This window comes from Argopecten irradians, chromosome 8 (genome assembly GCF_041381155.1).
Source record: "Argopecten irradians isolate NY chromosome 8, Ai_NY, whole genome shotgun sequence".
Lineage (NCBI taxonomy): Eukaryota > Metazoa > Mollusca > Bivalvia > Pectinida > Pectinidae > Argopecten > Argopecten irradians.
The window spans coordinates 24,346,819-24,361,445 of NC_091141.1; the positions used below are offsets into that span (position 1 = coordinate 24,346,819).

A 14,627-nucleotide genomic window follows, 5' to 3' on the forward strand; every position below is an offset into this window, starting at 1 on the left:
CCACTTGTTTTATGAGTTATTAGACGTACACCTTGATCAGAACTGCATCGCTGGGTGCTTACGTCATAAACCATACGAAGGCGAGATATCAATATTGATCTAGCTGTGGTACTTACGAGTACTAAAAGAGTGAGACCCCCGACATTACAAGTTCCGCTACTGTCAAACGCCGCAATCAAGACAACCGGCTGAATCAACTGGATATTAGCCTCCGACCAATCAGCGACGTCCAACGGTGCCCAGGTAGGCCCGCTAAGCTTGTTATGTATCAGCTGTGAAGCAAGCGGAGTGAGATCGTTACATGTTACGTCGCTTAGGAAAGGTGTGAGATAATAGGATAAAAAGGTGCCTGTGAGGGAGCGTTCTGCCAATAAGTACAGGGACAGCTAGAGAGACGCCCGGCATGGACATTTTCAGATCAGCCTGCACCATGCTTAATGTGATATTGGTAGTATTGGGAGTAGTTCTACTATCACAAGGTAAGAATATGGATTTCTTTACTAACTTCAAATTTACTTTAGCAGGAATATCTTTTCTGTATGCGCTACCACAGAAAAGTGCTTTCGGGAACAATTCCGTCAGTTATAACCGTATACAATTTTATTGCGGTCTCTGTAAAGTCAAAGGATATACTTTTTTCTAATTTGAATTAAAAGGTTTAAGTCGCAATGTTTTTTCTGTATGTGCTGCCTCACAGTGAAAGTTCCGTAACTTATAACCATGTACTTTTTTGCGATCCCTATAAAGTCAAAATAACTACTTTTTTCTTACTTTAACTGAAGGTATTAGCCGAAATGTGCTATAAGTTTACTTTTTGTTTTAAAGTTAACTTCCGTGTACTTTTGCGATCTTTATAAAGACAAAAGATATAGCTTTTTCTAACTTGACCTGAAGGTGTAACCTAGAATGCCCTTTTCTGTATGCAATATCCCACAATGACAGTTTATTTAGCAAAAGTTGATAAAGTTACACGTTTCCCTTTCGACGTCAATAGCTGTATTTTTATTTTCTAACTTTACATGAAGTTGTATGCTATAATGTATGTTAGTATACATCACCAAACAATTAATGTATTAAGGAAAAATTTTCAGTGTTTATACAGTTTTGTTTGCGATCTTTTCAGATAGAATGTGTTTTCTTTATGCCTTACCTCTTATAACGATGTACATTTCCTTCGACATCTTTTGAAAACTCGACAACTTTAGTTTTGTTTTCTAACTAACAATCAAGTTTAAAGCTATAATGTTATTCTTTTTCCTGATTGTGTTACTTATAAAGAGTTCTTTTCCTCAGGAAAAGTTCCACTAGCGATAGAGAAGTGCAGCTATTTTTAAATTAAATTCCTAAATCGTTGTATTCAAAATATAGTACAAACCAATTCAACTTTAACCTATTGTATTCCCTCTTTCGAAGTGAACCTTCGCTTTTCTATTTTCAAGATAAATCAAAACTACTTTAAAGTTTTTTTGTTTAGTTTTGATTTGTCATTTTACAAGTCTACAGTTCGACTTTAGTCACTTAAATAATTTAATTCATAGTTGAAAATTTGAGTTAATAGTTCCTTATCCATATTAATTCGTCATTAAGTTGAACACTGCCGATTTTACATACGGCTATTCATAAGGTTACGCTAATAAATGTATGAGGAACCTAGGCATGAAAGACTTGGGGACACATTATTGAAAATCGAACCTTATAAATTCAACTTCATAAACAAAACGTCACAGTTAAATTATATACAACAGAACTAATTCCAGATTCTTGATTAATACAATTCATGCTTATTCTCATAACTTATTACATTTATAATGTGCTAACAGTATAAATGTCTTTTTCACAAATTTTCAGCCTCTTGGCACATAGAAACACAAGAAAAGCCAGGTGAAATCCATCTTGAACCTTTTGATATGATAATGATCGATTTAACCTAGCTTTTCTTGTGTTTCTATGTACTTGAAGAATGCCAAGAGGCCGAAAATTTGTGAAAGGGACATTTATACTGTTTAAAGTTCATATATATATTCTCCCTCTAGAGGACTAGTATTACACTTATGTTCGTCTCATGAAGCGGGTCACTTAAGAACGATTGACCTAACATCGACGATTGAAACTTTTACTTTGACATTAAACATACATTTCTTAAACTGACGAATAGATGACTTTGACAAAACGAGCCAATTCCCTCCAAAATTGAACACGCATGGGATATACTATATTACCATTAATTTAATAAACTTTACATAAAATTAATTCAAATGAGTTTAAGCGCTCTTTCAATTTATATAATACAAATAAGTGATCTTGGTCAGATAATGACTACTAACTGCAGAATAGTGATAATGATACCTCAAAATCATACAACATATGTCTACAGAAGCCAAAGAACAGTGACAAATAGCGGCAACAATGATCCAAAAAAACGTATTTACGAATTGACGAACAAGTATTTACGTTGTCTTTCTTTAGCGGTTTGCGTGTCACAAAGTTGGCGGTAAATTTTCATGGTGCCAATTTCAATTTCTCTAACCAATTATTGTCGTCGCGCGTAGTCGCCATTGTTCTAAGTTGTTTGAAATCGATTTTACGCTCTATAGTACGTAAATCTTACAGTGTAAACCTTTCTTTGTTATGTTTGTGGTCTCTGATTAGTTTTACCTGCACTTTCTAATACCTTGGTCATCTTTAAGTGAAGAATATGACGGTAATGTGTGTCAGTTGCTTAGTACTGAATGTAGGTCGATTACTTTTCTCAGAGTAATACTCCTCTCAACTATTATACAGCATGACACAAATTTGAATTATTGCGGCAGTTAGTACGACATAAAATCAAGTATCAAATCCTTGTTCCGTACGCTTCTTTTTATCCTGAATGGACAGGTTTGAAGGCATATTTCTTTGTGCGCTGTTGTCGCTGTTAAGTCAACAAACCGTGTAACAGATTGCTTATACTTCCAGTTCTCCGTAATTAAGCTTGGATGAAGCGACACGATTTGTGATTGCGTTTTAGTTTGTTGACTTTCGTGATCCGCCGTATGACGTTAATTGAAGCCGGAGTAAGGTAACAGAATCCACTGATTCGTCTTCTGTCAGATCAATCATTTAGCTGATTAACCTCATCAGATATTAGATTATAAAATTGATTATGATCAAGTGTTGTCTATTTTTGGTTTTCTGTTGCTGTATCAGAAAGGTTCAGTGACAGTTTTGGTTTGTTTGTTTAACGACCTATCGACAGTCAGGGTCATTTAGGACCAAACTTAAGAGTAAAATACAACATTGATATAATTCTACAACATATTATGATAACCATTAACGTATTATGGGTTTATTATTTTACTTTTAAAGTGTGCATTGAAATGTTATACGCACAAGAGTTCTTTTTTGTTTGAAACTAAATAGCTTTAATATTATATGTCTTCTTGTTGTTATAAAACATTTTCTGTTTTATATCCGCATTCGTGATATCATAGTTTCAAATAATACCGATTTTAACACCGTTAAATATCGCATTAAAATAATAAACTGCTATGGATAAACTTTCTTAAGTTTCTAGATAATTATATAGATTAATTTAAAGGAATTAAAAATAGCAAATCAAAGAATCAAAGAAGAAAAGATATTACCGAATATGAATTTGAGAATATCAATGTTATTTAATGAATAGACAAAGATACAAATAATAGTTGAGAATTATCAAAGGAAGACAATATTTTGAATAACTTTTCTTTGCGATTAAAACAATCACTAACTTATATTAATATGCATACCATTTCTGCTTTTTACAAGACCACTTGAAAGGTTTCTTAATTTTGATCAAATCAAATTGTCCGATGTCAGTTAACGTCATGATGCCATAGAAGGCGCTCTGGTCTCGCATAACTGACATATCTCATAGCATTCCTCTGACGTCATCAAACCAACATGTCGAGCACGCACGACTGACAACAAGAATTTACTTTGAATACTCCATATCCTGGTCTCTTGTTTTCATGGAAATACCAATATATGCTCTTTGGGACTCAATGGGAAATAGCATAACCAAAGAAATAAAACAAGCATAAACAATACTTCAAAGGTCATATACTCTATTGTATAGATGGATAGACATTATGCACCGATTCTTTGTGAACCAATTAGGTTCAAATAAAACTGCTATTCCTATAGAATTTGGACCTGGGTTGTCTACTTCAGTACACTGTATATACTGAAGAAGACACCAGGTCCAAAGTCTACCGGAATTACTTTGGGCAACACCCGAATAGAAAATTAATGACAATATCATAAGCACAAACATTAATGAATTTAAACGTTTGAATATGTTATTTGAGTTCGTCTCTCAGCCGAGACATGTATCTTATTATCAAAAAGATGTTGGATTTGGAAAAACTTTCCGTCATTCTATCGGAGATGTATTTCGTTGTTAAGTCATAATTTTGTTTAAACTGTCTACCGTGTCGTTAATATTGTCACCCTGGCTATAACGGCATTGTCTTTTTAACAAATACCCATCACATGATGTGTCGTTGTTATGACATTAAAATGATGTGACACACGTGATCCAAAATCCACGTGACACCTGACTTATCAAGGCTAAGGCACGATGACCACTGAATTACAAACCCGAGGGATTTGTGTGAATCGGTTGTGTTAGTGACTGACCAGCAGACACAAAGGCATTAGTAACTTATACAAACTAAATATTGTTGTCTGCGACTCGGTGTTGATCTTGGATTAATGTTGTAATAGGCCCCATCAGACAATGATTGATGACATCAATCAGTGTCCTATACCATGTTGTTCTAGCGTATTGGGTTTCAGTCCATCTGCCCACGAGTATTTTCATTGTAGGGATGCTATAATAAACCTAGGATTAACTAATCAAACCGTTTTATTTAGTATCCTTCAAGTTACTAGACGTTTCCTCCGAATTCGATAAGTCAACATGTGTCAATGAGGCTATAATCGTCAAGGTTTTGTTTACCAACATTTATACACCCCCGCTTTATAATAATTATAATTTCCTGGAAAAAATGAATTAAGCATGTCACAAATAAATGTTCAGATAACAATTATATACCATATATATCATCGCAGTTACCTAAGCCAATAGTTATTGCTTTCTAAATTCAGTTAATTGCTTCTTCGAGTATACCGCTCTATCATAATAGCGATAACAACACTCGCGCACATCGTTTTTCATAAATTATTTTCTGGGCACTATTTATGTAAGGATGATAATGTGCAAACAACTGAGTACAAGTAAATAATTGTTATATAATATTTCAAAGAGAGTCATATGTCACTCAGTAATGATCGTCACGTGTCTATATGATGAGGTTATTGAGGCTTATTTGGTATCACAATAGAAATACCCAACTCTGCACAGAAATGACAAACTAAATTGACTGTCTACTGAAAATCACAAACATTTACCATTAGGGAATTTATATGTAAATAATTAATTACATAACAAAATGTTGACTTTACCATCACACAATGTGTATGTGTTTGTAAGTTTTATACCTTGTGCCCAATTACATTTGTTTGTTTCAATGAAGATATATTTCAACTATCCACAATTGTATTTGCCTTCAATGTAATCCTGCACACGTTTCAAAACCTTGGTACTCTTACAAGACAACTATATAATTCTGTATGAAAATATTATAAAATAGTGTTAGCTCTACTGAAGTTAAGCTTGGTTACTTAGAACATCGCATTACGTTTAATTAAAAATATCGGGAGCAGCCACACATGTGTCTTCACACTATAGATAGAAGCTTACCCTTTGATGCATTGAATCACTGATTTTTTAAGCAAACCACTTCTGCGGTGGTTTTTCGAAGATCTATCTTTAATGTTTAGTTTTGTTTAATACATAAATGTCTTATTAACAGCCGGAGTCATTTACGAATGGCATTCCATGTATGAAATGTGTTGCAGCGTGTGAACGTTTGTACGTTTTTGGAGGCTGCGGTATACTAGTATTGTGTCTCCGCTTTAAAATGGAACTATTGCCGTTTTATCTCACTGAAGCATTCAGCCAAAGACAAAACCGAATTACTCCTGTAATTGGTTTAAAGAACCGTAGCGTCTGTAATCTGTATGCTCACAGTCTATTTGCAACTGTAACTGAATATAATATAAAGTATTTTCCTATTATCTAGTCAAAATGTTGACCATAACTAGATTTTATTTAACAATAAATGTTTTTGTATTGTTTTATATGGATATGATGTCATCAAGCAGTTATCTACGAGTCATTTTTATATCTATCTAGTTGACTTATCATATCACCGTGCAAGAATGTTTAAAATTATTCGTTATAATTGCGATTTTTATTTAATTATACCATACGTTGAATTTGCAGGAAATTTTTGAAATTGCTAGCTCTACAGAAACACATGGTTCGAATATCTTTCGACGATTATAGGAGTCATAGAATTAGTATATACTTATCTCAGACTTCATTAAATCTATTTATTTGTTTGACGGATCGTTTCGTGATACCATTTATACTATGTTTATTGTTTCTCACGCGTACAATTGAGACCAGTATATTCCGGTGTTTGTCCCAGATAAATTAAACAATTGCGTTGTAGAGTGCTACACTGAACCACTCAGTTCTATTTAGTTCAGGTAGGCACGTATTCGATCCCGTTAATGGCCGATACATTTGTAGTTTCAATTTGTCCCGTCAAACAAAAAGCTACCGTGCAGATCCAGAAAAAGTGATTCGACTTTCAAATCACAAATTATCTCTCTAATGTAGTTTAACGAAAAAATGAGCTGATAAGATTGCTACATATGATTTCGTTTTCTTTTATGTGTAAATGTATATTGGTCTAACCAGTTCTACCTGCATTATGATTAAGATCACGAAATCATATCGATAGAATAACACATTATATGATCGACCGTCGATTTCTATTTATGACACTTGGTAAATATAGAAATCCATACTTCCGACATGTATGACTTAATTGCCCCATTCTTTTTGTGATAATAGCTTCATTGTTATATTTTAAAGATTTATCAATATGAATTTGTTCTACACTACCTTGTTGCCGGGTGGTGATCCTGCCAAGCTGTATATCAAAACCGAGTTTTTTTATCGATACCATCTAATGATATTTGATGCTAGTTTACTCCTATAATTACTAAGCATGGGCTGGTATTTTAGTCAGTTTTTCTCATTCGATAAACAATATGACATAACAGTTAATGCTTTCATAAGTTAAAGCGAAACCGCGTTTGCTGGTCGTTATTGAAAAATCCATCGCAATTGAAAGCAATGAGCGAATATTTATCGCAACAAAATAAACATGTAGCGATAATTTACATGTTTATTTGTTCCGAGATAGTATGCTCGATTGCCTTTGAATACCTTCATTAAGGACACATAAAACCCTATTTAAACTTGATAGGTGGGCGATATTTGTTCTTCGTAAATGTATTATATCATTCTATTCTATTTTTAAAACCAGCCTGGAGGCGTTATCAAGCAAACATTATAATTTCAAAATTAGCGAGATACTTAAAAATAATACAGATACCGTCATGATGAATTCCAGCCTCTATCTGAAGTTAGTACTATTTATGCATCTACACACTGTCGCAAGAATAACACAACGATAAATATGAATAAAAATGGCCAACCTAAAGTAGGCTGACTTAGAATGTATTAATATATGTATATTCAACAGAAAAACAATATAATCAAAAATACATGGTACAAATTAAAACAATATTTACATATTGAAAATGGGGCCAATGTGGGGTTACCAAAAGGCGCCACAAAGACATGAAATATCTTCCCCACACAAGGACTATTTACACCACATGTTATAGAATACTCATCAATGAATGCGTAATTCGGTTTTCTGCCACCTCCTACACCTGGTACGTCCTCAATGACTCTGGATGTCAATAGAATGTCTAACCAGGATACACTCATGGTGAATCATAAGACGTGATGATATACTGATACGCGACGTTAAGCGCAGTATCGTTAGAACTGCACACGAATACGCACTTGATAATCTGTTTAGTTTGTAATGAATTGTTCCTTGGAAATAAAATTTCATAAAACATTTGTTTTGCTCATCAGGGACTTATAAGTGATGCGAAAAACAGATATTTAACCATAGGAGACGCCATAAATTTTAACGAAATGCCTTAAACTATGGACAGGAAAAGTTTGTATATCAACACCTCTCAAGGATTTCCTTCCTTTTGGAACTGATCGAATAAGCAACAATAACTTATCAGAATGCAGTGAAATGTCATCCAATCGGAACAATATCTTTTATGCTTATGATTGCACCAAAATAATAAAAAAAATCATTTAGATCTACTACTTTTTAGAAAGCAAATACCTATAATTGAATAGTTTTTTTTCCATTTTTCCTATTTGAATGGGTATATTGTCGTAACGTGTCTTGTATATGATTTATGTATTATACATTGTCATGTTGTGACTATGACAACACGACTAGCCCCCACTTCTGTTTTCCGGGGTCTAGACCTACGTGAGGTTGTTACTAGCCGAACATCACTGGTTTTTTCTCTGTAGTTTTGGATTTTCCCACCTTTTATACCTCACACATCTTAAATTGGCATGGCTCTTAATATGACGTGGCCGATGTATTTTTCTCTTTGCTTACTAACTACGCATTATACAAACTGCATTTCATCTGTGTTAATCTAAAATTATATATCTTTGTAGCATCCAGTTTATAATTGGGATTGACGACTCGTATGGTTAGTACTGAAATGGTATAACAGGTATATAGTGGTTGTATGCTAATTCCCAAGGTACATCCTGTGGATAAAAAACATACAATGAACAAATCACGGCATTTGATAACAAATAATATAACTGTCTAATAATAGAGCTCTCCCACCTCAAAAGCCATATCGCTGCCATGTCATTTTAGTCCGCCTGATGTAATCAGCTAATGGTAAAAAGGTTATTATATGTATGCAAACACCACGCAGACTTCGTTTGTGAACGGAGGTGTCGCTGATAGCAGTTACTGTGGGCAATTGCGCATTTCAGCTATACAGCATGGCGCTACGTAGCTATTTCTTGTAACAATGTAAATCAAGGAAGGAAGACAAACCTGTTATTAAATCTTGTCGGTGTTAAATGGTTTGAGTTGTCAGGGCTCGTGTGTGTATATCAAGTCAACCTTGCCAAAACAGTTCTTCACCATGAAACGCCCAGCTACAGGTTAAAATAAGTCAATTCAATTCAATTCTTTTATTTCTTTAAGTTGACAACTTATCAGAATTGTAAAACATAATAAAATACACTCACACACTGAAAGGCCTGAAAACGTTAGCGAAAAGGAATGCCGTGTTGATATATTTTTTCTTAATATCTACTGATGCACAACGTCTTTTAAAAGTTTAAGTATATATATATATATACATATATAAGAAATAAAAACACTAACGACTGACTAGTGAGCGCTTTCGCTCAATTCAAGGGAGCTCTCCAGTCTGAAGAGCTCCCTTGAATGGGGCGAAAGCGCTCTCTAGTCAGTCGTTAGTGTTTTTATTTCTTATAGATTTCGTCCGTAAGGATTTTTCTTTAAATTTATCATATACATATATATATATACAATCAAATGGAAATTAGTACAATATCAAAGACAAGTTATAACAAAATTGAAATATGCATTGAAAGCATATTTGTATTTGTACATCGGAGTTGTGTGGATATATTATATGCAGTCACTTCGTATGATTTAAAAAATGTTCTCAAATAATTTCAATTTAATATATAAAGGCAACATAACTTACAGGTTAAGTATACAAAACTAAAATAACTATACTGAAAGTATTGGAGGCGGGAACGTAATTTCATGGCCTCAAATATAAATTTTGCTATTTTACGTAGGTCACTAATATTTTCGCAACGTAACAATTGTATCAATTTGTACATAGATGGTTTACGCCATAAATCTTTAATTATGATAATTAATACAGATTAAGATAAAGTGTTATTCATCTTCCACATTTAAATCGCAACCAGGGAAAAATCGTTATTCTCTCGCAATATTAGCAATAGTAGTATATCTGCCTATTTCGATGGCCAAATTGTGAGCAGATAGATGAAATGTAGATATAAAAAATCGGTATTTAGGAGGTTCATATTTGATCAAATAACATTGCATAGTAAAATGATTCACAAAATGCTTATATGATATAGATTATCTGATCAAGGTGGCTAGGGACACACAATTAGCAACAAAAAATACTAACTCCAAATTTAGTCGCCTTTTTCCCATCGTGAAAAGTCGAAACATATCTGTTGGTTGTTTTCTAAAATGAAAACAATTGTTTATTATCAATGTGAAGATTTCTCCAGTCAGCACGCGACATATGTCATATTCTAAACACCCAGACTCCAATCTGCACGCGGCAGATTTAAGTTGGGAACAAAGCACGTGAAGTTCGATCTGTAACTAACAACACCCTATGAGAGAACCATTCGTTTCAATGGCAGTTCACTTCATGTGAAACCCGCATTATTGAGAAATGATAATGATGTCTTTATTTCATGATATGAATATATTAAGTTCTCAACTGTTTTAATAACCATTTTCCCGGAATCCGGTGACAGAGTTAATGATTGATGGTTTGTTCATTCCGGAATCCTTCCGCGCAAACTGTGCGACGTATCCGGCCATCCTCTATATGTGTGAATGAAAATGAGGGTAATGAATCCAATTTAAATTTTTTCAGTTTTGATAATAATAAAAATGTATTCCTATGGATTTTAATTTGTTTTCATTATGGAAAAGTTAAAAAAAAATATAAAGAAAATATGATACGGCTAGAATATAAAGGTCATTATTATAACTACTCATCAATGATAAGACATTGGTCTTTCTTACGAAGTTTAATTTGTGTTGGATTTTGTCAAGTTAACGAGAACATCATCGTTTTGATAATTCAATAGCATTTAATAATTTGTTTGCGTTTGCAATGTTGATTTTATCTTTGCGTTAAGGCTAGACATCATATTATGATAATAATATATTCCTTGCTTAAAATATTGTTTGCTCATATTTTTGCCTTGTCTTGTTTTTTGGGATTTTTCTATTTGTATTTGCTTTGTTATTTGATAACATTCTGTGCCTCCACATTTTAGCATGGTGTTATCGTACAGATTTCCATAATAACTTTTATATTTTTATATTTCATAAGAGATCAAATTCGTCGTTATTCCTTTCCATTCCTTTCTTGGTCCTCAACTGTGCAATATCTATCAACAGTAGAAAAGCTACTTACTTCCCTTCCAAAATAGAACCTGTATCTTGTTTTAGAATGTTAAATCCTCTAAGACTATTTAGGACAGACAATACTTTGTTAGCCGTCACACTTGTAAGTGAGATTCCTCCTTCACTTTATCCAAATGGAGACTGACTTTTATTCCATTCCTACAAATACAGATGGATTGCTTTGATACCCACCACATGTTAGGTGTTCCTTTTAAAGGGTTTTCACATTGTAGTGGAGAGAAGATTTGTCTTGAGGGCGGCTATCTTTATTTTGTCATCTCTACTGCTGGTGAGATCCTCACAACACCAGCAATAGTTTGGACCCTGAAAGACAGCAATTGACAAGTCAACACCTTGGTAGTCGATCGTTAAGATACTGGGAGTTGACATGGTGACTGACGTCACATTTTAACCTTCTTTTATGTAATTTGGTTTTCGATAGTATGGGAACATGTGTGGACCTCAACCTACATTGTCACACGTTTTGCAAAAGGTGTTGCGACGATCGGCTATCTGTCAAACTGCTCTGTCTCCAGACATTATTGAGTTTCCTTAACATCAACATCCTATCACCAACTACATAATCTACAACTTAATTTATTTGATATTGATATATCGCATATCAGATGGGAGCTTGCTCTACTATAACTTCTAATATTATTGCAAATCCTGATTTGAAACTGCATACTCGTTAAATTGAGCTCAGAAGTTGTCATATTGGATTCATGATAGCCTAGAAACATTTTCGTCATACTCACTGCCATTTTGTCACAGTATCGTGTATCAAAGACGTGATGGTAGATCATCCCGGACACTAAATTTAAAGCCAAAAAGGGAAGATCCATGAAGACATGATGAAGTTACATCCTTTAGTTGTATTGCTTACACCAGGTTAGCGCTTTAACAGATAATAATAACACTTACCTGCAAGGACTCTATAAAGTGTGACTATTCTGAACGTCTTGAGATATACGAAAAGGGAATAATAAGTTAGGGTTTTTAATCTCGGAAAAGATTCTTTATGGAGTCATATTATGTCTAAACAAACATAAAAAACTTTTCATATTTTACTCTCTTCACATTGTCTTCTCACTTTGCTTGTAAAACAAAAACAACATAATATCACATGTATACCTTTTAATAGTGACAAGTACCTTTTAAAGGATATTACATCATCCCAGCATCTGTTATTATGAAATGCATAGGATTACAAGCTACAGTTCATTAAAGTCCTAGATATATTCTAATTTCATATTGTGTACTGTAACCCAACTTATTTAAGCTTGCAATTTCATTTCGTGGGCAATAAGGAATCGCGATTTCATATTACCAAATAAATGTTCAAATAGAAGAATGGATCGCAAAAATAAATCGCCGTGAAAACACGAAACTAAGTATCCTCGAAAAAAGGCTGGTTAACAGTATTAATATGACAGTATTACCTCTCCCATTAACTAAATTAACAGTATCAATAAGATAGTAGTTCTCCTATTTACTATGTTAACAGTATCAATATGACAGTAGTACCTCTCCCATTTACTATGTTAACAGTATCAATATGACAGTAGTACCTCTCCCATTACTATGTTAACAGTATCAATATGACAGTAGTACATCTCCCATTTACTATGTTAACAGTATCAATATGACAGTAGTACCTCTCCCATTTACTATGTTAACAGTATCAATATGACAGTAGTACCTCTCCCATTTACTATGTTAACAGTATCAATATGACAGTAGAACTTCTCCCATTTACTATGTTAACAGTATCAATATGACAGTAGAACCTCTCCCCATGTTAACAGTATCAATATGACAGTAGAACCTCTCCCATTACTATGTTAACAGTATCAATATGACAGTAGAACCTCTCCCATTTACTATGTTAACAGTATCAATATGACAGTAGAACCTCTCCCATTAACTATGTTAACAGTATCAATATGACAGTAGTACCTCTCCCATTTACTATGTTAACAGTATCAATATGACAGTAGTACCTCTCCCATTAACTATGTAACAGTATCAATAGACAGTAGTACCTCTCATTACTATGTTAACAGTATCAAAATACAGTAGTACCTCTCCCATTACTATGGTAACAGTATCAATATGACAGTAGTACCTCTCCCATTTACTATGTTAACAGTATCAATATGACAGTAGTACCTCTCCCATTTACTATGTTAACAGTATCAATATGACAGTAGTACCTCTCCCATTACTATGTTAACAGTATCAATATGACAGTAGTACCTCTCCCATTTACTATGTTAACAGTATCAATATGACAGTAGAACCTCTCCCATTTACTATGTTAACAGTATCAATATGACAGTAGTACCTCTCCCATTTACTATGTTAACAGTATCAATATGACAGTAGTACCTCTCCCATTTACTATGTTAACAGTATCAATATGACAGTAGTACATCTCCCATTTACTATGTTAACAGTATCAATATGACAGTAGTACCTCTCCCATTTACTATGTTAACAGTATCAATATGACAGTAGTACCTCTCCCATTTACTATGTTAACAGTATCAATATGACAGTAGTACCTCTCCCATTTACTATGTTAACAGTATCAATATGACAGTAGTACCTCTCCCATTTACTATGGTAACAGTATCAATATGACAGTAGTACATCTCCCATTTACTATGTTAACAGTATCAATATGACAGTAGTACCTCTCCCATTTACTATGTTAACAGTATCAATATGACAGTAGTACCTCTCCCATTTACTATGTTAACAGTATCAATATGACAGTAGTACATCTCCCATTTACTATGTTAACAGTATCAATATGACAGTAGTACCTCTCCCATTTACTATGTTAACAGTATCAATATGACAGTAGTACCTCTCCCATTTACTATGTTAACAGTATCAATATGACAGTAGTACCTCTCCCATTTACTATGTTAACAGTATCAATATGACAGTAGTACCTCTCCCATTTACTATGTTAACAGTATCAATATGACAGTAGTACCTCTCCCATGTACTGTACTGTGTTAACAGTATCAATATGACAGTAGTACATCTCCCATTTACTATGTTAACAGTATCAATATGACAGTAGTACCTCTCCCATTTACTATGTTAACAGTATCAATATGACAGTAATACCTCTCCCATTACTATGTTAACAGTATCAATATGACAGTAGTACCTCTCCCATTTACTATGTTAACAGTATCAATATGACAGTAGTACCTCTCCCATTTACTATGTTAACAGTATCAATATGACAGTAGAACCTCTCCCATTTACTATGTTAACAGTATCAATATGACAGTAGAACCTCTCCCATTTACT

At 33.7% G+C, this 14,627-nt stretch overlaps 1 protein-coding gene across 1 annotated transcript in view; it reads left to right on the forward strand.

Annotated features, from left to right (window-relative positions):
• The first annotated feature begins 211 nt into the window (after positions 1-211).
• Positions 212-14,627, forward strand: part of LOC138329941 (uncharacterized) — a 34,209-nt gene continuing 19,793 nt past the window's right edge. The window contains exon 1 of the mRNA XM_069277226.1: positions 212-479. Coding sequence (XP_069133327.1) covers positions 404-479 — 76 coding nt within the window. The 5' untranslated portion in view covers positions 212-403. The remainder of the gene's footprint in view (positions 480-14,627) is intronic.